General features: G+C 37.7%; 1 protein-coding gene across 20 annotated transcripts in view; it reads left to right on the top strand.

The window, feature by feature from the left end:
• Window positions 1–23,969, top strand: part of col18a1a (collagen type XVIII alpha 1 chain a) — a 90,703-nt gene that overhangs the window by 64,780 nt on the left and 1,954 nt on the right. For 3 of the 20 annotated variants that reach the window (XM_077215946.1, XM_077215937.1, XM_077215945.1), the window contains 39 exons: window positions 1,394–1,477; window positions 3,947–4,009; window positions 8,214–8,289; window positions 9,717–10,400; window positions 11,809–11,933; window positions 12,660–12,686; window positions 12,947–13,144; window positions 13,472–13,498; window positions 13,746–13,799; window positions 13,940–14,026; window positions 14,120–14,167; window positions 14,773–14,901; window positions 15,107–15,169; window positions 15,826–15,870; window positions 17,220–17,351; window positions 17,434–17,502; window positions 17,593–17,619; window positions 17,713–17,811; window positions 17,912–17,947; window positions 18,060–18,149; window positions 18,235–18,264; window positions 18,396–18,431; window positions 18,761–18,820; window positions 18,910–18,987; window positions 19,091–19,126; window positions 19,248–19,301; window positions 19,417–19,488; window positions 19,591–19,656; window positions 19,787–19,817; window positions 20,233–20,286; window positions 20,500–20,534; window positions 20,612–20,734; window positions 20,818–20,962; window positions 21,059–21,123; window positions 21,211–21,339; window positions 21,579–21,611; window positions 21,736–22,059; window positions 22,145–22,342; window positions 22,859–22,974. In XM_077215946.1, the coding sequence (XP_077072061.1) occupies window positions 1,394–1,477; window positions 3,947–4,009; window positions 8,214–8,289; window positions 9,717–10,400; window positions 11,809–11,933; window positions 12,660–12,686; window positions 12,947–13,144; window positions 13,472–13,498; window positions 13,746–13,799; window positions 13,940–14,026; window positions 14,120–14,167; window positions 14,773–14,901; window positions 15,107–15,169; window positions 15,826–15,870; window positions 17,220–17,351; window positions 17,434–17,502; window positions 17,593–17,619; window positions 17,713–17,811; window positions 17,912–17,947; window positions 18,060–18,149; window positions 18,235–18,264; window positions 18,396–18,431; window positions 18,761–18,820; window positions 18,910–18,987; window positions 19,091–19,126; window positions 19,248–19,301; window positions 19,417–19,488; window positions 19,591–19,656; window positions 19,787–19,817; window positions 20,233–20,286; window positions 20,500–20,534; window positions 20,612–20,734; window positions 20,818–20,962; window positions 21,059–21,123; window positions 21,211–21,339; window positions 21,579–21,611; window positions 21,736–22,059; window positions 22,145–22,342; window positions 22,859–22,974 (3,848 nt within the window). The remainder of the gene's footprint in view (window positions 1–1,393; window positions 1,478–3,946; window positions 4,010–8,213; window positions 8,290–9,716; window positions 10,401–11,808; window positions 11,934–12,659; window positions 12,687–12,946; window positions 13,145–13,471; window positions 13,499–13,745; window positions 13,800–13,939; window positions 14,027–14,119; window positions 14,168–14,772; window positions 14,902–15,106; window positions 15,170–15,825; window positions 15,871–17,219; window positions 17,352–17,433; window positions 17,503–17,592; window positions 17,620–17,712; window positions 17,812–17,911; window positions 17,948–18,059; window positions 18,150–18,234; window positions 18,265–18,395; window positions 18,432–18,760; window positions 18,821–18,909; window positions 18,988–19,090; window positions 19,127–19,247; window positions 19,302–19,416; window positions 19,489–19,590; window positions 19,657–19,786; window positions 19,818–20,232; window positions 20,287–20,499; window positions 20,535–20,611; window positions 20,735–20,817; window positions 20,963–21,058; window positions 21,124–21,210; window positions 21,340–21,578; window positions 21,612–21,735; window positions 22,060–22,144; window positions 22,343–22,858; window positions 22,975–23,969) is intronic. The other 17 variants (XM_077215956.1, XM_077215952.1, XM_077215943.1 and 14 more) reach the window with 7 other exon arrangements.

Here is a 23,969-nt window from a genome sequence, read left to right on the forward strand (position 1 = left end):
TGTGTTGTGCAGTTATGCTAGTGCTTTCAAGCATATTGTTCGATAACCATAGTGAGGTAACTGAGGCAGCAGCAATGCCCCATATTTCCCAGTGCTCATAATGTCCACTCAAAAGCAGATGGATCTTGTTCAGTTCAGTATGACTCCTTGTTTCATGTGGCTTCCATTTCCTGTGGGAACTCCAACATAAGTAGATGGCCATCATAATTACAGACCTGATTAGGCAGGATATGATTGCTATTCCATCCCTCTTATTAAGAGCATGTGCTTATCTACAGAACTGTGTGGAAATCAGGTCTGTAAATCTGACCCTGTGTTGGGGCTGTAAGAGGGTCTCGGTGGAGGTCACAACGTGACACAAAAGGGCAATTAAGACATCTTAAAGCTTCCTTCACTGCATTCTGCTCCTAAACCTTTGACCTTAGTTCGTGAGACATGAGAGGGGAAGTCCTGTCAGATCTTACCAGCAACTTAGCCAGAATTCCTATTACCCCAAATAAAGGGATGTTGAATGGAGATCAACTTAAAGAGAAAGTTCATCCAAAAATGAATCACACTAAACTTGTATGGTTTTCTTTCTTTTGTAGATCACCAAAGGAAATATTAGGATGTTCATGCTGTTCTTGATGAACATAAATGGTTACCAGTCATGCTCCAAAAAATTACATGAAGCACAACCAAAGTACCCTTACAGTCGTCCATACACTATATTTGACATTATCTGGAGGCACATGATAGCTGTGTGTGAAACAAACCAAAATTGAAGTCATTATAAATTTGCTACCTTATTTATGAATAACGGCTTAAATGTTGGTCCTTCTAAAAGTTATCATATGGCTTCAGAATACTTCAAATGGACTGCTTTTATTGTGCTTTTTGTCATTTACGGAGCTTGACAGCTCTTGGACCCCATTCACTTTTTATTGTATGAAAAAGAGCAGCGTCAACATTCTGCTAAACACCTCTTTTTGTGTTCCACAAAAGAAAGTAAGTCAGAAAGGTTTGGATCAACATGAGAGTGATTAAACGATGGCTGAATTTTTATTTTTTAGATCAAATATCCATTTAATGAGACATGCATGTTAGCCATTGAATGTAGGAATGTGTTGTTCTGGTGGATTGTATTGAATGTTATCCCCATCTGCGTTGAAATTGTGCCGCAAACCATAAAAGGGAAATCCCACATGGAGACAGATAGCCATGTGTTTGAAAAGTCAGATATCAGGCACACATTGTTATCTGACTGCCAGCATTCTGTCGTGGAAGGCATTAGCATGAAAAAGAGCAGTGGATTCAGTCTCTAATGAGCAGCTGCCATTCAACATGGACTGTATGTCACCACACTTGCCATTACATCAAAATAAGCTTACAAATCTGTGCTTGTGTATTCTAGGGTGTTATCGGTGATCTGAGGGTGGTGAGAGACCCTGGGGCGGCTGAGCGGCACTGTGAGGAAGATGAGGATGACTTTGATGCGGTAAGAACACAAGTTCTCTAATGAGAGCAAGTGCGCTTTCACACCTGGCTCATTTGTTTTGGAACCTGATGCATTTTCTCTCTTAGTTTGGTTTGTTTAGGCATCTATAAACACTGCAATCACACTCAGATCTGAACCAAGATAATCGGTCAGTGATGGCTTAAATGAGGTCTGATTGAAAATGAACTCTGGAGCAGTTCGGTTGGGGTGAGAAAGCAATCTGACCCAATGGACCAACAAACCAAGCTGTATTGTAATTCATAATGGGAAATGTTTTATGTAAAAGTAGCAGTGTCTGATTTTGTGGGTGGGAACATCACAACATTTATTTCCATCAAGAGAAATAAGATCTTGTATTGACAATGCAAGAGTCAAGCACTCTGTAAAGTCTCCTCCAGCACATCCCAAAGACTTTCAATGAATTTAAGGTCTGGACTCAGAGGTGCCGATTCATGTGTGAATATGATTCTTCATGCTCCCTCCCAACCCACACCATGGCCATATTCCTGGATGACAATGTCAAGATTCTTCATGCTCCATCCCAACTATTCTTTCATAATTTTAACCTGATGAATCTTGGTTTTGTCATTCTGGAATATGGCCATGATGTGTCTTCCTACATGGTTGTTTAAAAAATGAAAAGCTACACACTCCATCAGTTTGGGTTAGAAGTAAACCAAATATATAACATGCCAGAAACATAATAATCAGTGCAATAATGATCAAATCATAGACTTTTATACATTTGCCTATTTAAATATTTTTTGGCTGGGCAGTGTATATATATATATATATATAGCAGTTAGAGGGGGAATGACAGCTATATTCATATTTGTGTGAGTAACAACAGCTACAGATAACACTACAATAAGCTCAAGGAGCTTGTCAGTCCATTTAGAAGGATGATGGAACATAAACAGGTGTACTCTGACTAATGAGAAGACAGTTACTAATGTGACATTTTTACACATTTTGGTATAAATGCTGTCATGTGAAAGTGAACAAAACCAAGAAAAGCCAAGAAAAATGTTAACATTTCTAGACCCTGTTTAAGCAAACGATCTACAGTCTGAAAACGCCCTTAGTGAAATAATAATTTTCACTTGTGTCATGCCTCAATTATGTCTCAGCTAATTGGGAAATAGCTACATAAATGCTTCACATTATAGCTACACATTATAGCTACACACACACACACACACACACACACACTAGGCTATATTAAGTTGAGCGGTTCTAAAATGGGTGATTAAACCAACGAACAGCATATGCAGTGAGGTGAGAAGCACTTAAATTGTTCTCTTGGAGATCAGTGGTAAAAAGCAAGGTCTTTAAATAACCGCATACTCAAACAAGTGGATTGTCTTTTTTAAAAAGGAAAGCTTGGTATGTGTGTGTTTGGTTTTTATTGCCCACCCAGTTATTGTGTAGTCTTTTTTTAAAAATGAGACCAGAGTGAAAGGAATAGATCACCTGGTTCACAGTTTTCCCCAGGTGACTAATCTTAGATTTGATGCGGCATCACTTTACATTTATATTTAATCATTTGGAAGATGCTTGTATCCAAAGTGACTGACAGTGCATTCAAAGGTATACATTTCATCAGTTCTGTTTCTGTTTCCTGGGAATTGAACCAAAGCCCTACCAAATTAGCTAAATTTACACAATTAAAGCTTTGTGGAATAAAAAAAATCTTAAAGGAATAGTTTATCCCAAAATTAAAATGTTGTCATCAACGTTTCAGTTGTGTTTCATCAAAAAAACAACATCAATGTTTTTGCAAACCCCGTATTATTTTATTTCGTCTTTGAAACACAAAACAAGATGTGGAGACAGAATGTCTGAGATCTTTTCCAGACGACACAATTTCATTTATACTGCTAAGCTACCAAAAAAACATCATGAAATCATCACAAAAGTTTGTCCATGTGACTTGTGGGCTATATTCCAAGTCTTCTGAAGCCAAATAATATAGCTTAACTGTGCTGTACTGTATGTGAGGATCACATTACAAATGTAAGAATCAATTATGTTTAGTGTCAAATATGTCAAACCTGGCGCAAAGCATCAAAATGTGCTATTTATTTGACTTTCACACAAGTCTAAAAGAGATTTAAGAGCTCAGGCAGAGAGGAAGATTATTGTACATTATGCTTAATATCTCTTTTGATGTGTCATGGAAGAACAAAAAGCAGTATAGGTTTGGAATGACATGAGGGTGAGTAACTGTTCCTTTAAAGGAGTACCACTATCTATCTGCGGCTGATAGTGCTTGGAATTCACTTCCATTCATTTTCAAGAAAAGAACGTGTTGCCTCAGGTTGTTTTCCACAGGATAAAGATTTAATGCCTATCAGTTTGACCTATGACGTACTACATGCCCTCCAGCTGTCTAGAAAACAGCGTGATGACCCTTTCTCATTGTTACCACTCTAAGAGAATTTATGCAGTTTTCCATTCAACCCTCAGAATCTGCAGGGATCAGGTGATTATGGAGCAAGTGGAGATGGAGACAGACCACCTTCAGTCCAGGTATTACCTTCATTTTCCTTGTTATGCTTCGTTTAGTAATCATGTGAAGCTCACATTTGTAAACTTGTGATCGATTTAATGTCCACATTTAAAACATCTAATCACGACCCCTAGTGACGGTTTGGGCTATTTAAAGAGCAGCTGTGAGTTCTGACAGGTCTGTCGTTGTATACTTGCTCATCTTCTGGGGGAAAGTCCCGGATGAAAGCTATTATCTCCAGACCAATCCCAGATGTTAAAGCCCATCTTCCCATGCCTTGTGTTACTAATCCAGAAATAGGCCTTGTGGAAATTGAAATGAACCCTTGCTACTGATGTGCGAGGCCCTGTCTGAGCATGCCAGAGCTAATTACAATGAAAAGAAACCAGGTGGCTCTTAGGTGTGGACTGCAAGGATTGTCTTCCATAAGAGTCTGCTTTTTGTTTGACTGGTTTATTCATCAGTGCTAAAGTGTAGTGCAATTTGAGAACATTTAGGCCATTTTTTGTGTGTTTGAATTGTATGAGTATATTGTACTTGTTTGGAGGTTGCCATTTCTTTGCTTTCACTTACAAGTATTTATATTTGTTTTAAATTTTTTTAAAACAGCTGCTTCTAACCGTGTAATTTTAAATGACATGGATTTTGTTTGCCTTACAGTATGCAATGCATTTTAACATGCTGTGACAGCATGAGACAGAGACAGTATTTTCCGAAGTGTTGTAAAATAAAACTTTCCTTTATCTTACTGTGGAATCCATTTTAAAGGATGCCACATCCACCCTGGGAGATTTTCCACGCTTGTTTCACAGTCAATCCAACCCTGCTTGGATGTTAGAAAGTACATTTGAGGACAGGGGACCTGGTGGACATGCATTTTTGCAAACTGTGTTGCATGACAACCTCTTGTGTAGGCCTAATTTTGTGTAATCCAATTTCATGAGATTATTATATCTAGTGGAAGAGAAGTAGTCTTGTGAGAGTGGTAAACAGTTTGACTTCATTACACTTTTTCTATGAAATAGAAAATTACATTTTAGTCATATCTTATTAGCATGTCATGTTTTATTTGTCTATTTTTATTTTAATCCGTTCTCAAAATCATTAAGGATACCTAGAGAAGGCTGTGGTCCAAAAGTCTGAGACTATTGAGTCTAGTGCATTTAAATTTAAGAGATTGGTAAATTTATCTAAAATATCATATTACTAATTATAATGCAAATTATAATATATAAAATAAAAATTTGAGGGAAAACTTGAAGAGGGAACAGAATCAAATATAGAATTTAAACTTTAGAATTACAGTATTACAGTATGTGTGTGTGTGTGTGTATATACAGTGTATATATATATATATATATATATATATATATATATATATATATATATATATATATATATAATAATTGTCAATTCTATGCCATTAATATGATTATTTTTATATTCATATTCACTTTCAATACACAATTAATTTAAATGTACCAAATTTGACATTAAAAACAATTATTTAATTTGACATTAAAAGTAAGGGTTTTCAGATATTATTTTACATCTTTAGAATATTTGTATTTTTTCCACAGTATAAATAGGTCTTTAGAATTTAAAATATCATCCTATTTTGTGGAATCAAATAGTTTGAAAACCTCTGATCTAGACTCCTATAACAAGTTTACTGAAGTGTTCCAGCCCTATAACGTATCCAGAAGAATCCAGTACATTCCAAGTAATGATCTAAATTGCTCTCCTGGAAGAACATGATGCAAAAAACACATGCCAGCAAAGAATGGCCTCTTTTTTAAAGCGCAAGGAAATATCCTTCTGTGCTGTATGATCTCCTCCATATCCTCAACTCATCCAGCATAACTCAGTGTAATGTGTTCAAGGTCAGATTCTTCCATCTCCGCAGCAGTGACTGTGATGGCAGATGTTCACTAGCCGGACAGCCCCCTAGCTGCCCACTCCTGACCTCTATCTTTAGACCCCGGGACCCGTGGCCTGCATTCCCCAAGACGGTCGTTCTCTTGGTCCAAAAATACACGCTGTCAGCATCCTCTCACACTGGCCATCAGAGCACTCCATGTCCTCTCGGCAAAGTCTCCTTTTTCTCAATCCCGGCGTGAAATCTGAGGATCAGAGTGTTCTAGAACCTGATGCCAGGTATTTCATCAGTGGGTTCTGCCGTTTCAGCAGCGCATGTTTTGTGAAGTGCAAGGTCAGGCCCTCTTTGTGTCTGCGCTTCAAACGGCCAGCCCTGGCAGCTTTTCTTCAAGGAGCTTTGTTAACTGTTAGCTGTATGTCTGAATCTCGCTCCCAGTTGGTTGAATGCGTTTACAAATATCTGTGCAGTCAGTGTCACGGTTCTTTGATTTGCCATATCAAGTGCCGTCTAGTGTTTTAAGCAGTGTTGTATAAAGTACTAGAAAGCAATACTTGAAGTATCTTCCTAGAAAATGACTGGTAGAAGTGAAAGTTACCTTTTAGAATATTACTTAAGTAAAACTCTTAAAGTATCTGATGTATACTGTACTTAAGTATCAAAAGTATATATTTTTTTTAAAGCAAGCGGTTAGAACTTTGATTGTGATCTTTATTGTGGCCGTTCGAAAGGGAACTACTCAGTTACTATGTAACCTCAGTTCCCTGAGAGAGGGAACGAGTATTGCATAGCCGGCGACACTATAGTAACCTGGCGAGTTGTCGCTTCAGTCGTTTAACCTGCTATAATGGCGAATTCAGGGGACTATTATAGGCTAAGGCCACGCACCCTTGGCGGGCTCTGACGTGTAATGACGAAGGGCTAGCTCATTGGTCGCACGTCAGAGGCACCCGTGCCATTGGTTGAGTAGTTGCCCCAGCGCAGCCGATGAGCGAGCCAGACGCTCAATGTGCTAGCTGTGCAGCTTCAAATGCGTTTTACACATAGGCTTCAGTAAATCGAGGAAAAGGAGTTTCCCCCCGGTCCTCCAGTAGGTGCTTCCATGGCAGTTTCAGTTGTGCTTCCTCCTCCTTTGGCAACAAACAAGCATTGCGCTGAAATAGAGCGTGCGGAGCGTGCGTAATGCAATCTAGGAGCAGTGATCCGCCAAAGCTCCCTTATTGCAGCCGCACACATTTCTTCTGATTTTATTTTGTAGTACCGAGTAACGAAGATGCTTAGTGGAAATATATTGGAGTAAAAGTATACATTTTATCTAGGAAATGTAGTGGAGTAAAAGTGAAAGTTGACAAATTTAAATAGCGAAGTAAAGAAGAGATACGTGAAATTTCTACTTAAGTACAGTAACGAAGTATTTTTACTCCGTTACATTACAACACTGGTTTTAAGATGGTCATGGTTGTATTTGTCAAAGTGTTTGTGCATAATCAGTGAAATGAAATTAAACTGTCGGAACAGGTATGAAAGGAATAAGTGGTGATGTACTTATTAATATTGTTTCAGACCCAAGAAATCATAATTGCATTCTTATGGTATTTAGTCCATGTCTCTTAACTTTAAGGAAATGTTTAGTTTTTCCCTAAACATAGAAAAGTAGAAATATCTAAATATCCTTAAAACAAGATAAATTCACCTAAGAAATAAATCTGCTCGATATATTATTTCTTTTATGAAGAAAGGATGCATTAAATTGATCAAAAGTGACAGTAAAGACAGTTATAATGTAACAGATCATTTTTATGTGAAATATTCCTTTTCTTTTGGAATTTCTATTTGTCAAAGAATCCTGAAAAGAGTTTTCAACATTTATAATAATGTGATTTTTTTTTTTGCACAATAAATCAGTATAATAGCATAATATCTGAATTCTGATCATGTGGCTGAAGACTGGAGTTATGATGCTGAAACTTCAGCTTTTCCATCAGGAATGAATTACATTATAAAACATTACGATAGTACATTTTTAAATTGTACAAATATTTCACAATATTACTGTTTTTGTTGTATTTTTGATCAAATAAATGTAGCCTTGTATGTATAAATGTATTTACAAGATCAATTATTTGAAAACAAGCAATAATATCCAATATTTACAACAGTTTTGCAAACATGTCGTGTTTTAAGGATGCTTAGACTTTTATACTTGGGAAAGGTGCTCTTTAAGAATTTGAATTTTTTATCAATGTAAAGGCTGTTATTTCTGTACATTGCATTTCAATGTTGATTGACTGTCTGATTTGCAGTTTATTCATGTTAATCGATATATTAATGATATGCATCACTTTCAGCCGACAGCTCCCTCCTCTCGGCCGATCCAGCAGCCACCGGTGACCAGCAGAAAGACTGTTGAGAAGCAGCAGACAGGTGAGCTTTCTCTGTTCAGTGTCAGGTCTGAACTGGTCTGTCTATAAAACATCAGCTAGTCTGACAGCACTGCTGTCAGTAGCATTTATTGCTCGTTTGAACTCTCAAGTGGCTCTTTTTCTTCTTGTAAACTTGGAGTAATGCATTTTTGTGCTTTTGTTGGTTAATTTACAACTTTCCTTTTGTTGATGCAGTCATTTCATTCATGAAAGAAAACATTTGGGCTGCATACTTAGTTAACACAACTGAAAATAATGGTATCCTCGGTTTCACAGACAATGCTTAAGTCTAGTCCCAGACTAAAATGCATGTTTGAGCTGTTTTAACTGAAAGAAACTTGAACTAAAATATCTTATGTCAGTGCCATTGTTTTGTCTCAAGATTCGCATCACGTTTATAAAAGTCTTAAGTCTACTTAAATGTCCTAATTGCACTAAGGCTTAATCCTGGCTTAATCTAAGCCCTGTCTGTGAAACCAGGCCAAAGTGTTGCAATCAGCAAGTTCAGTTTGTTAATCACCCATCTTACTCAAAGTACACTTTCCCCAACTGGTAATCCAGGTCTAAGCTAGTGTTTTTAGCAGGGTATTGAAGGCAAGGAGATTAAAAAAATTATTTGAGGTTTAATTTTAGTATAAATCATGAAATTGTGTACGTTTATGGAAGGAGCCACTGTGGTATTTGGCTCCCTCTACTGGTGTAAAGCAAGGAGAAAATGTCTTTTTACATTTGATTGCAAAAGTATTCTTAAGAGGTGTGTTATTTTGATTATATACAGTAATAGATGGCTTAAACCCAAGGATGGATTATGGCCCATGCCAATGGGGCAATAATGCAGTTTTGATGTGTACAAATCTACATGTGTCATTGTTGAAAACTGTAATTGTGACTTTATAGGTTATGTTATTCTTATATTTGTAAAAATGTATATTTGTATAAATTAATATTGTCAAAAAATCTCACATTTATGATCTACATTTTAGATTTTTTTTTTTACAAAGTTAAATTTATGAAAAACTGAAGTTGTAATTTTGAGATATAAAGTCACAATTATGAGAGATACAGGTTTTATATCACAATTACAGAAAGTCACATAATTCAATAATACAAAGTCACATAATAATAATAATAATATTGTAATTATCATTGTATTTTTTAAATACATATTTAAAATAAGATTTAAAATCTGATTTCTGGGGGTTGTTTTTACTAACTTTGACATGGTTAAGTCAAGTCACCTTCATTTATAAAGCACTTTTTACAGTGTGTTTGAGCAACAAGGGAGGCTGGTGCCCAATGGCCTTGTAGTCTGATTGACCATAATCCATTCTTACTTGCTTCAACAATCATCTACATTACTTTGGAAATGGTTTGCTATGTGATCTTTCCTCATAATGAGCTGAATTGGGAAGTTTTAATGAACATTAGGATCAGTCGTATCCTCTCGGCAAACTTCTGGCTCCTATGGCGGTTCTCGAAAAACACCTGGTTCATATGGGGATTCCCGAAAAACTCCTGTCTCCTATGGTGATTCTCGACAAACATCTGGCTCCTATGGTGATTCTCGACAAACATCTGGCTCATATGGTGATTCTCGACAAACATCTGGCTCCTATGGTGATTCTCGACAAACTTCTGGCTCCTATGGCGGTTCTCGAAAAATACCTGGTTCATATGGGGATTCCCGAAAAACTCCTGTCTCCTATGGTGATTCTCGACAAACATCTGGCTCCTATGGTGATTCTCGACAAACATCTGGCTCCTATGGTGATTCTCGACAAACATCTGGCTCATATGGTGATTCTGAACGAACTTCTGGTTCATATGGTGATTCCCAACGAAGCCCTGGCTCATATAGTGGTTCTCGACAATCATCTGGCTCATATAGTGGTTCTCGACAATCATCTGGCACGTATGGTGGTTCTCGACAATCATCTGGCACGTATGGTGGTTCTCGACAAACTCTTGACTCAGATGATGTTAGCAAGCAAACCTCGGGGTCGGATGAGGATTCTAGAAAAGCTTCAAACTCTGTTGACTACTCTCTAAGAACAAAGGGCTCAGCAGATGATGGGATACGGTATTCTGTGGAGTCTCCTGCAGGTCCAACAGGTAATAAAAATATAAAAATCTTTCAAATGGACATGGGACATTCTGGATAGAAATTCTCAGCAGAATTTCTACATGATGCTTTGCATGAAATGCTGGCAAAAAGCTGTGGATGCCCGACAAGGACTGCAGCAAACCGGGGGCAAGTGATAGTGTTGCTGCATATGTATGCTGTTTATTGCACATATATGTTTGTTGTTTATTGCTAGCATAATTGATATATGGCATTTGTATTGACAGATTGCTCATTCAGCTGCTTATAGAAGCTTCTGCTTGTTGGCATATTTTTGAATATGTGGAGTTTGGCCCATCTTCCTTGTCTATTGTCATGTTTTGTTTTGTTTTATTTTATTTTATACAACTAGATTATTTTAGGTTGAAAATCACACAAAGATGTCCAGGTCATGTTTCACAACAAATATATTCTATATAAAAAAGACAAGCCTTTTTAGGACCATTTAGATCTTCTACATTCTGACATTATTTTGATAATAATTAAGCACATTTCCCCCTAAATTTTTTATTGTCATAATGTCTGTATGTATGATTTACTTGCAATTGTATTCCTGTTACTGTAATAGTCTTATTTTTATATTTCAGCTTGAAATAAATGCTGCCACACACCAAATACTAGCATGATGTATACGTACTTAACCATTTAAATATGTAATTATTTTTTAACATTATTTAGCATTTTGGTAATGAAAATTAACTTGAAAACTTATGTTAATCTTAATGGTCTTAGAATAGGCTTTATTTTCTTAATGGAAAATATGATTTCTTACTTTTATTTTGGAGTAAGATTTAAGGGATAGTTCATCCAAAAATAAAAATTCTGCCATTAATTACCCAACCTCATGTCGTTCCAAACCTGTAAGACTTTCATTCATTTTCGGAACACAAATTATCTTTTTGATGAAATCTGAGAGCTTTCTGTCTCTCGGTTGACTGCTACATTTAAACATTGATTAGTGGACATAAACAGAAGCTCGAACGTGCTGTGTAACACAAGAATGAACCTCATTGGTTCCCGCATGTCAACCGAACATGCTTGAGCTTCCGTTTACCATAACTGATGTGTGAGTTGATGAATATTTATATGTGAATAAAAGCCTAAATTCAATCTTCTTCGGAAAATTTGGACTAAACCGCTTAAGTTCATATGGATTCGTTTTATGATCTCTTTATGAACATTTTTGAAGCGTCAATGTGGTAGTTGTTTAGCTGTCAACGGAGAAAACTCTCAGATTTCATCAAAAAGATCTTCATAGTGTTGCGAAAGATGAATGAAAGTCTTATGGGTTTGGAACGACATGAGGGTGAGTAATTAATGACAGAATTTAAATTGTTGGGTGAGCTCTAACTTTAATGCATGATTTTTATATTAATAAAGTCATTTTTAAATTTACAGGTTTTGTTGGTGCAAGAGTAGAGAAAGGAGACAAAGGAGAGAAGGGTTCCAAAGGTGACAGGGGCCTTACGGGGCCAAAGGGCGATTCAGGATCTGTGTCTGGTGGCACTGCAAAAGGAGAGCAGGTCTGTTGAGTAGTGTGAACCTCACTGAGTGTTTCTGAACATCTACTATATCACACACAATAGAACATACTGAACGTATGATAGATAGATAGATAGATAGATAGATAGATAGATAGATAGATAGATAGATAGATAGATAGATAGATAGATAGATAGATAGATTCCTTCTTATTACTTTAAATTGACTCCATCCATCCATCCATCCATCCACTATATCACACACAATAGAACATACTGAACGTATGATAGATAGATAGATAGATTCCTTCTTATTACTTTAATCCATCCATCCATCCATCCATCCATCCATCCATCCATCCATCCATCTATCTATCTATCTATCCATCTATCCATCTATCCATCTATCCATCTATCCATCTATCCATCTATCTATCTATCCATCTATCCATCTATCCATCTATCCATCTATCCATCTATCCATCTATCCATCTATCCATCTATCCATCTATCCATCTATCTATCTATCTATCTATCTATCTATCTATTTATCTATCTATCTATCTATCTATCTATCTATCTATCGTTCAGTATGTTCTATTGTGTGTGATATAGTGCACCTTTCTTTTGTTGAATTGTTACTTTTTTGTGTCCTTCAAAATTCTCAGTAATGTGTGAAGTCATTGATGGGGAGCTTGAATGTTCAGCCATCTGTTAGAGTGGTGCGAGTGGCAGACAGGTCAATCATTTTTGTCTGTGTTTTCACAGGGTGTCGCAGGAGAGAAAGGAGTGAAGGTTTGTTGCGATGCTTATACCTAGACATAACTGTGACAATGTGAATTAAAGGAATAGTTTGTGCCAAAATCACAAAATTAGATAATGAGCAAACAGAAGAAAATTTTATTTTGTGTTTCATGAAATTACTTTCTACAAAATTATCATTTCTGGGCTTAATTATACCTTTAAGCATCTCTCTTTAATGCAATTTTTTTTATGCAGATTTTCTCACAGTAAGGCTCACCCATGCTCAAATCTTTGTTACCTTTTGGTTTCAGGGCAATCCTGGTTTTGGTTATCCCGGGTCAAAGGGTGACCGTGGTCCCGCTGGGCCTCCAGGGCCTCCCGGTCCCCCCGGGCCCAGTGCAGAGGTAGAGGTGAGAGGAGATGGGTCAGTTGTTCAAAAAGTGGCAGGACCAAGAGGACCACCTGGACCTACAGGACCCGCTGGCCCTGCTGGAACTGATGGGGAGCCGGTGAGTAGCTCGCAGAGAAAGGAATGGTTCAATTACTGCCTCTGTTTTCTATTAAAGAATGCATTTACATTTAAAAGGAACAGCGTTATACCATTTTCAAGCTGCATATGTCAGAGGTGGTCTTGTATTTGCTGTTGATGTGTTAGAACAGTAATAGATCCCTGTGGTGTTCCCCATCACAAGCAGAGCATGATGTTAATACAGGTTTAAGATATGCATCATTGCAAACACAAAGGCACATTGTGTTTTTGTCCTTGAGACTATGCATAATGCATCGGGCATTGGTCATATCTGAACAAAACTAATATTCTATCCTCTCTTTTATAGGGTGACCCTGGTGAAGACGGAAAAGCTGTAAGCAATGCATTTCATAAACTCTCTTATAAAACAGACCTGGGTCAAGTACATTTCTCAGTATATCTAAATGACATTATTCTGCTGAAATTATACCTGCTAGTGTATACTATTACTTGTTGGCGGGAACAATTTGTTTTCACTATACAAAGCGGGAAGTCAAGTCTGATAGTGTTGTTGATTTTGTGTATTTGTGTTTGCATTCTTACATTTCATGTACAAATGATAAAATAAAATTTTGTAACAGGGTCAAGTTGGACCTCCCGGTTTTCCAGGGACTCCTGGAATCAAAGGAGACAAAGTAAGTATTTTTGGTGTCAAAATAATTGTGTTAATGATAATTGAAAGTATCAGTGTCTTGTTCACATTTAGAATTGATTTGCGAATGCCTTTATATTCCACTTCAGTTGTTTGACATTTTTTCTAAATTTTTAATTTTAGGGAGACCGAGGTGAAAGTCAGCCAGGACCCCGTGGGCCTCCAGGGCCTCCTGGCCCACCAGGACCTCTCTCTCGCTCTGATAGGCCTGTGAGTTCATTATTAGTCATCTGTTTTTATGATCCCTTTCTTGTTGAAAAACTGATTTATAAAAAATTGTATTCCTCTGTTTTCGTTTTTCAGACATTTGTGGACATGGAGGGCTCTGGATTTGATTCGGACAGTTTTCGAGTACGTCCTGTGGACATTATTTTAACTTACAGTATAGTATTAATTCAGATGTCATGAATCTCAGGTCTTCGTTTTGGAACCCCATTGTTGATATTCCTTGATTTTACGTCGTGTACACTACTGTTCAAAAGTTTTTTTGATAATAATATTACGAAATATTATTACAATGTAAAATAACCGTTTTCTATTTTAATATATTTGAAAATATAATTTATTCCTGTGATCATAATCTGAATTTAACTGAATTTTCAGAACCGTTACTCCAGTCTTCAGTGTCACATGATCCTTCAGAAATCATTCTGATATTCTGATTTGGTGCTCAAGAAACCTTTTCCTATTATGGATATGAAAACCATTCTGATACTTAATATTTTTGTGGAAATCATGTTACTTTTGAGCAACTTAACTCATCCTTGCAAAAAAAAAAAACAGTCTTCATTTCTTTCAAAACATAAAGAAAATCTTAATGACCACATTGGCACATTTGAACAGCTGTGTACATCACAAGAGTACAACAGTGCAGACTTTGGATGTCAGGAAGCAGAATGTAGGGAATTTTATTAACACTTTACTTTTTCACTTTGTAACTTAATATTGGTTGATAGGCAATGCCTGGTTTGCCTGGCCTACCTGGTCCTCCTGGTCCCCCCGGCCCCCCTGGCCTTGCATCTTCAGGCTCTGGTGGTTTTGGGCCTCCTGGTCCTCCTGGGCAAAATGGAGCTCCAGGTCAACCGGTAAGTCTAAGAAGACATGATGCACGTCAAATGTATAACACAGGTTTGAATATGTGGTGTCGGAATACAGTGTTTATGAGTCAGGGACGTGGCCTTTTGTGTGTTCTCTGATGCATTGCATAGTGTGTAGTCCCACCCCTCCCTGTTGTTTAATGTCATAAAAAGCATATAAAATATATTTTTTTAATTATATGGTTTTTAATAGGGACTTCCAGGTCCACCAGGTTTTGATGGAAAACCAGGCTCACCTGGCTCAAGAGGAGAGAAGGTAAGAAGTTGTGGATTGAAACTTCAGAACTCCAACCTTTCCTTTTCCAGGAAAACCTAAAACATAACAGGGAATTTGACGTTGTGTTTTATAGGCCTGGAAAAGTCTTAGAAATTAAATATTTTAGAGCAACTTTGTAAGTTTTTACATATCTAAATGTAGCTGTTTGTGAGTGTTTGTTCAGAGTAAAAATGCTCATAGGCCAAAGTGATGACACCAGTTTGTTTATTGATCTTACTGGAGGCAATTGTAAACTGTGTATACATTTTAAATCCATGAATTCACTTGACGTCAGGGCTATCTGTAAAATTACCTAGTCCAGACTGACAAAATATTTATGGCTGGGCTCAATGAGTAGCCAACAACATAGAGTAGAGGACATTGGTTGGATCATCACAGTCTGACATACAAATGTAAATCCACCCAGGCAATATCTATAAAAGGATTTCTAAAACATCAATATGCTATAATCACGAATGACTGGAAAGGTGATGGAAAAGTCATGACAATCCATTGGCAAAAATTGTGGGAACCCTGTCTATATATAGAGAGCTATGCGGGACGTTTAATGGATTTGGACTTGCATAATTCAGCTCTGTTGAGATCCCTGTAATGGTAGCTATCTTTAGACGCTGGACTGATTTTGTGCTCCACAGGGGGATGCCGGTGAGCTGGGCCTACCTGGACCTGTGGGAGAGAAGGTCAGTTTGCGTAATGTAGTGAGAAACCGTTGTGCACTCTATGCTCATATTCATATTACATATCTGTTGTGTACAGCTGAACAATTTGTGAAGCTCTGTAATGTATGCCTGAGAATTAAATAAGAGTCAAACATAATGTTCTACCCAGGAGTGACACAGCAAGATCCAGGGAGAAGTTTGTCTTCACACACTCACTAAACATGTCTGATGTAGTTATGTGGAGTAAGATTTTGTACCACTGAGTTTTAACTCTCAGCATCAGAAACCTATAGAACTAAACCTATAGAACTAAAACATGTCTTGTCTTTTCATCTCGGTAGAGGCTTATTTTTATTCACTTTTTTTTAAACTCAGAACCTAACCTAGATACCAAAAGTATCTACATGTTTTTTTTCTTTTACAGATTCCTTTTCCCAAATGCAGCCTTTCAGTTTTTAAATATAAATATCTATAATAAAATATGATCATTTTGAATTATAATTACTACTTAATGAAATACTAAATATTAAAACAAAATATAAAAAAAGTACAAATAGGATAATCCAAACAAAGTGAAACTGATTTCTCTTTGTATTTTATGAAAATTATTTGTACCAACAATTCTTTCCATAACATTTTATTAAAAATCTGTTTACTTGGTTATCATGCTAACAAAATTGTCAGTGAAGAGCATATTGGCGCTGAAAGTTAAACGTAATGCTGTAATTTTGCCAAATTATCAAAAAAACACTGTAAGGATGCATAAAAAGGATTCCAAAAAATCCATAACTGTTTTCCACCATAAAATGCTCTCAAACACAATGCATATTTTGAAATGTAGTGGAAATGACATTGTAGAGCAGATGTTCATGATCAAAAATGCCCATTGTTGAAGAAAAATGTAAGAATAATGTTGCATTATTGTGTCACGCCAAGTTAGGAAAAGGTGTTGTGTAGAAAGCTGTTTCAGAAAACATCTTTTTCTGAAGCAGTCAAACCCCCTCAGGATTCTTTTATGTTTCTGTCTCTGTAGCAAAACTCCTACTTTCCCAGCTATCTCTATGATCTTCTTTCGTACTATACCTCATCCTTCTCGTCTAAAGCTGCAGGGTGGCAGGGTAGCAAGTCTTGAGTGTGGTAATCGATTTTCTTCACAGACATCTCAACTTTCTACACTACAGTTCTAATGCTTGAAATGTAGCATCATAATTTACTGATGGTAGTGTGGACTTTTTGTGGCATTGCTTTGTAGATGCGTTGTGTGAATGTGTTTTCTGCAAACTAACACATTTTGCTCCTGCCTGGAATCTTGGTATCTTGCAAGCTAACTGCATGCGTTGTTTTATTCATCTTACTCCTTGTCTTTAAAGGGCGCCCCAGGTTCTCCCGGTTCCCCTGGCCTCCCTGGGCAGGGTGGGCTTGCTGGTCTTCCAGGACCAATGGGACCCGTCGGACAACCAGGGCCACCTGGTCCTCCTGGCCCAAGATATCAGGTTGGATTTGTAAGTATTAGTCAATCATCCTTTGTGCTTCGCTGTCTTTTATTCTTACATAAAATATTGTGTTCTCTGGATATGTGTTCAGGATGATATGGAGGGCTCTGGTATTCACTTCAGTTCAGTCCCTGGGGTAAGAGGATCAGTTGGAATTCAGGTAAATTTTTCTCTGTTGTACCTTTATTGGTTCTTATCTACCCTTGTTGGTTTTTAGAAGTTCATTTACTGCAAACCTATTTAATTTCAGGGACCTCCTGGTATCCCAGGACCACAAGTAAGACTATTTATTAATTAAAATGAGATTTATATCCCAAATATATAATTTTCACTTGGAGATTGTGTCATTTATTCATATATTGTTCCTCAGGGTAAGCCTGGCTCCCCAGGATATCCTGGTGAGAAAGGCAGGGAAGGCCCTCAGGGACAAGATGGCCGCCCTGGTTTGGATGGCTTCCCTGGACCACAGGTGCGTTTCATTTGAATAAATCTCTTGTGTAAATGTACTAAATTACCAGTCTGGCGTCCAGTACTTCCGGCTAATATCAGTGTTTTGCATTTGCCTGCAGGGAGCAAAGGGCGACAGGGGAGACAGAGGCGAGAGGGTGAGTTTACTTCTCTCTGAAGTAAATCAATGTAATATCTAGGATAAATTTAGCAAAAATCTAAATTGCACATTATTTACTGTATCATTGTTAAACGTGATCATCTGCTTAGGGTGAACCTGGACGAGATGGAACTAGCCTTCCAGGTCCACCCGGCCCCCCTGGACAACCTGGACAAATTATTTATCGTTATTCTGAAAATGTAAGTCTTCAAATTTTTATTGCCTTTTTTGTTTGCCTAAAATAATTCATGTTTTTATTATGCTGTTTGTCATTTTTCTGTACAGTATGATGAAACTGAAGGAGCAGGGCCTCAGGTATGAAAGTCCTGCCTCTAATAGTCCCTTTCTACTACATTAGGATACCAGAAATTGTTTTGTGGGCATTCAAAAACAGACTCATAACATGCAATTTTCCAATATCTATATATTGTTTGTGTGGTTTTCAGGGTGGGGCTGGTGTTCCTGGTCAAGCAGGATTCCCAGTAAGTACTATATAACTTAACTTGTTCATCCCCCTTTTTTGATCACTTTAGACATTCATACAGTACATATTAGAAGTATTTAATAAAGCCTCAAGACAAGAGAGGCTGTTGCAGTGATATTCACTATGGGTAATATGTTTATTTGGTATGATGTAACTATTGTAATATTTAGTTCAGTTAATTTTCTATTAAAATGATATAAAAAAATATAATCTATTTTAACAGTAAGTGTAGACTGTTCACGGCTTCCAAGCAACATTGCAATTTGGCGCATTAATAATATAGACTTGAGTGCATTTATCTTACACACTGTCTTTTTATCCAATCAGGGCCCAATGGGACCGAAAGGTGATAGAGGAGAACCTGGTTCACCAGGCTATGGCATTAAGGTTTGTAAGCAGAAATCAACACACAAAGCTTAATATGAAGTGTTTAAAAACATCAACGGCTCACTGCTGCAAACCTACTTTGTTTGCAGGGAGAAAAAGGAGAACCTGGACTTATTCTTGGACCTGATGGAAACCCAACTTATCTTGGTGGATTGGCAGGCCAAAAGGTATTTTATTTTATTTAATAACCATATTTGTGTTCATTTTTGACTTTATTTAGGAAAATGCTAAAGAGTAGTTCAAAATTAATTTGTTTTTCACTCTCTGTAGGGTGAGAGAGGGGATTCTGGACCAGTCGGACCTCCTGTACGTTTGGATTTATTACATTTCTTTTTTAATTCAAGGTTCAGACAGAAACAATTCTATCATTCCTCTACTTGGTAAAAAAGAACATTCAGAGCAACTAAGTCTTATCTCATTTATTCAGGGTCCAGCTGGACCTTCTGGTTTGAAAGGTGAATTTGGTATGCCAGGCAGACCCGTAAGTCTCTGAAAAAATAACTTTCATCAACAAAAAATATCCGATGATAGGCAACAGCATACTTAACTGAGTATGTAATTGAATTTTACTTAATATCTTAATTTTACGACTGTAGGGCCGCCCAGGTGTGAACGGATATAAAGGAGAGAAGGGAGACCCAGCGTCAGGCTCTGGATATGGTTACCCTGTAAGTACACCATGCAGTTTGTTCCATCAGTGATCGTTATATAAATAACCCTCATTATTATAATATAAATTGCCCTCATAAGTTATTTTGTGTCTTTTCAAGGGTCCCCCCGGTCCCCCAGGACCCCCTGGTCCCCCCGGACCTGCTGTGCCCTTGGACAGATTTGGAGTAAGTGCTATTTGTGTAAAATAAGCTGTAATTCATGCATGACATGTTGCAAAATTAGCTCCATATGGTGGTTGTTCAATTGAAGTGATCATGATTTCAACAGCACTAATTTGCTCCTTTTCCATTTCAGAGATATGAAGATTATTCAAGGCAATACCCAGGTAAGATCTTAGTCATTCTTGTCACAGCAGATTATCAAAATATATTGTATAAGTGTCACTAAAGTCAACATGAAATCAAAATGTACCCTATCCTCTTTCCTAAAGATCTTACTGTGCAAAATTTTTCGATACATGTTTTTCTTAATAAAAAATAAATTAAAAAAATTGCTCTGCCTCTTTTTCTGTGTCTGTTCTGGTCTAATTTTTGGATCAAATCAAATCCCAATCTACATTTTTTCTCTTCAATGCTTTGTTTCACTCAAACATTTTCAACATTCCAGAAGAATAAAGTATTAGGAACTGCAGTTTGTTGATTTTAATGATATTAATTAGAAAGAGTTCAAATGTCTCCAATCATCAATGACTCAGTGAATTTTTGACAGCTATGAACAATGCAATGTTTTGTTTTCTTAAGCTACGAAAGGAGATAAAGGAGACCAGGGAGCTCCTGGGATTCCTGGATCACCAGGTAAAATTTACCACTGTTGCTGTCTCTAGACATTAAAGGCTGTTGACAGGCAGGAATAACAACGCTATCCTGGGCCCTGTAAATTTTATTGACTCTCTTTCTAAAGTACCCTGACTTACTAGCTTGACATCATTATCAAATCACTGTAGAAGGTATTGTGATATTTAATGCACATATGTATAATGTAATATTCACCAAAACATTTTTTTACAGGCTTTTCCTCAAACCTTGATATCTATGCCCTCAAGGTATGTGGATCACTAAATACATAAGAAACTGTTGTTTGATTGTAATAATGATGTAAACATGAAACCTGTTTCCTCAGAATGAGATGAAGGGGGAGCGAGGTGAGTCCGGTCTTAAAGGAGAGAAAGGAGAGCCAGGAGGTGGATTTTATGACCCTCGTTTTGGAGCTGGACAGGGACCGCCAGGAAACCCAGGAATTCCTGTAAGGATTGATAGGAATTTCTTGACACAACTTGAATTAAGTTTTTACATACTCTACATATGGATGGTCTATATATTTTCCAGGGACCTAAAGGAGACTCAATCAGAGGTCCCCCTGGACCGCAGGGTCCACCAGGAACACCTGGGGTTGGTTATGATGGTCGTCCGGGACCTCCTGGACCCCCTGGCCCTCCAGGGTCACCGTCATTGCCAGGAGCCTACAGACCACGTAAGATAAAAATAAGTTAAAAATTCTTCCTACTTTCAGAATATTCTTGAGGAACTTAAATAACAATCAATGCTGTATGATTTTTGTATGTTTCAGCAGTCAGTATTCCCGGGCCTCCAGGTCCCCCCGGCTCACCTGGAATTCCCGGCACTGAATCTGGGGTGAGTGGGACATTCATTGAAGAAATTACTAATTTGATAAAACACTTGATATTTGAATCATACCCCTGGTTTTAAATGTGTCTGCAGGTGACTGTCATAAGATCTTATGACCTAATGATTGCTACGGCACGCAGACAGACAGAAGGTGCTCTGATTTACATTTTGGACCGAAACGATCTCTACCTCAGAGTTCGGGATGGTGTCAAACAAGTGATGGTACAGTTCTTTATAACACACTTTTTTTTGTATACACCAATTAATTTACTTAAAATAAAAATAAAAGAAAGAATTTTGTGCATATTAAAATAATCTTATATAGATTATATAAGAATCACTATTTCACCATCTTATCCATATTTGTCATTGACCCATTTCAAGGAGAACATTAATAGTGTGGGATTTTTTTTTTTTACATATCTTTTCGCATATTAACACAATTTTCCTTTTATTTGCAGCTTGGAGATTATAAACCTTTCTATGGAGAGCTGGTAAGCAGTGTGAATAAAGCTCTTTAACATTCAAATAAGCACCCACCATTTAATCAAAGGAAGTTGGAATTAGTGGATGAGCGTATCAATTCCTGAAGGTATGACTGTAGCTTGTTTCCTCCAGGACAATGAGGTGGCAGCGGTCCAGCCGCCCCCTGTTGTTCACTATTCCCAGGACCACACAGCTAACAATGGAGCGGAGCAGATTTCTCCAGCGCACCAGCCGATTGAGTTTCCAAGGAGTGAGCCAGAGAATAGAAACCCCAATCCGCCTGACTCCCGTTACCCAGATCCACGATACCCAACCTACACTGATAACAGGTACAATCCTGTACAACCAGAAATCAGATACCCTGTTCAACCTGAGAGGAACCCCATCACTCCAGCCCGCCGTCCCAGCCCCCCTGTCAATCAACCAGAAGGCCACACCCACACTTCCGGACCAGGGGTAAGTTCAGTCAACTTCATCACTACATTTGCACAGGTCCCCTTTGTTAATTTCCATTTTGACGCCACTGTCTATCTCTGTGTAGTTGCATCTTATTGCCCTGAATTCTCCACAAGTGGGTAACATGAGAGGCATTCGTGGGGCAGACTTCCTGTGCTTCCAGCAAGCTCGGGCCGTGGGGATGAAGGGAACATTCAGAGCCTTCCTGTCTTCCAAACTTCAGGATCTCTACAGTATCGTCCGCAAATCCGACAGAGACACATTACCGATTGTTAACCTCAAGGTGTGTGGTTACTCATGCAGATCTTCATTCCAGATTACCAAAGCAAACCATTAGATTACAGTGATTTTAACATGGTTAAGGGTGTTTTAGGCAGAACACCGAGTGGAGTACCTATAAACCCCTTTAAATGTGATAAAATAACTGTAACGCACGGCCTCTCCATTGCTTTCATAAAATGGCAACAACCAGGTGGCGCAACTTTTGCAAATGCGAACAGACCAAAGGAGGAACCCACCACCCCCCATGAATGGACCGACTCACACTGGGCCCAAACCCATGCTTTGGACGGCCCTGGCAACAACAAGATTTTGATAAAATGTATTAAAGAAAACATTTATCAAATCAGATTCTACTAATTTAATAATCAGATTAATCACAAATGTTATACATTTTTTTTCATTTACATTTTCTTTTTGATCTTGTGGATCATTTCAAGATTTTCTCCTCAAGACCGAACTTAACCAATACACTCATTTGGTTCTTGTCTTTTCATGGCATTGATATTCTCTTCTGCAGGATCAAGTCCTTTTCAGAAGCTGGGAGTCTCTCTTCAGTGACTCCGAGAGCAGGATGAAGGACAATGCTCCTATCTACTCCTTTGATGGCAGAGATGTCCTGCGGGACAGTGCCTGGTGAGTGCCAGTGGCTTTGGCTGATCTGTGTGAACCCTTCAAGCAGAGATCTCGGCAGATCATCCTGTCAGTTTTGATTTTCCTTTAAAACCACTCAGTCCACTGGAGCTAGAGATAAATTATCTATCTATCTATCTATCCATCCATCCATCCATCCATCCATCCATCCATCCATCCATCCATCCATCCATCCATCCATCCATCCATCCATCCATCTATCCATCCATCCATCCATCCATCCATCCATCCATCCATCCATCCATCCATCCATCCATCCATCCATCCATCCATCCATCCATCCATCCATCTATCTATCTATCTATCTATCTATCTATCTATCTATATCTCATTTTATCCATCTGTCCATCCATCTGTCTGTGCTGTCCATCCACAAAAAAAAAAAATTATATTATAGATATATTATTTTACAAACAAAACATAAAAATGAACCTGAATATGCTACAGTTGCTCATGGATATCCCGTTTAATTGCCATTAACTCTTTTCCCACCATCGACGTAAATTTCCGTAATTTATGAGACATCGTTTCCCCGTTATTGACCGAATTTTTCTGCTTTCCGTGTTTTCACTGTTATACAGTAGGGACATCTTCTGAAAGAGTACCATATCTCCTAACCAAAACACAGGCAATAAAGAAGCAGAAACAACCAATAGCATATGTAAGCAGATGAATATGTACAATAATGCAATCATCAACATTAAACAACATATAAATCAAAACTGCAAAATGTTACTAAATGAAATGTCGACTCAGGACGAGGTATAGGACTGTGAATCTTTAGGGGGTGTTGAGGGAATCGATCTACTCCATCGATGTTTTGATCACAGTTCTGAATCCGAATTCGGATGTAGTCTTTGACAAAAATGCAATTTTCTCCGCTTTTTGCTTAAAATCTTGTTTTTTTATGAAACTTACCCACATTCAAGTGTTGAAAAAAAATGCATTAAGATAGAATACAAGTTTTTTTTTTGTTT

This window comes from Siphateles boraxobius, unplaced genomic scaffold, assembly GCF_051911475.1.
Source record: "Siphateles boraxobius isolate OS27281-9 unplaced genomic scaffold, OSU_SipBor_1 7, whole genome shotgun sequence".
Lineage (NCBI taxonomy): Eukaryota > Metazoa > Chordata > Actinopteri > Cypriniformes > Leuciscidae > Siphateles > Siphateles boraxobius.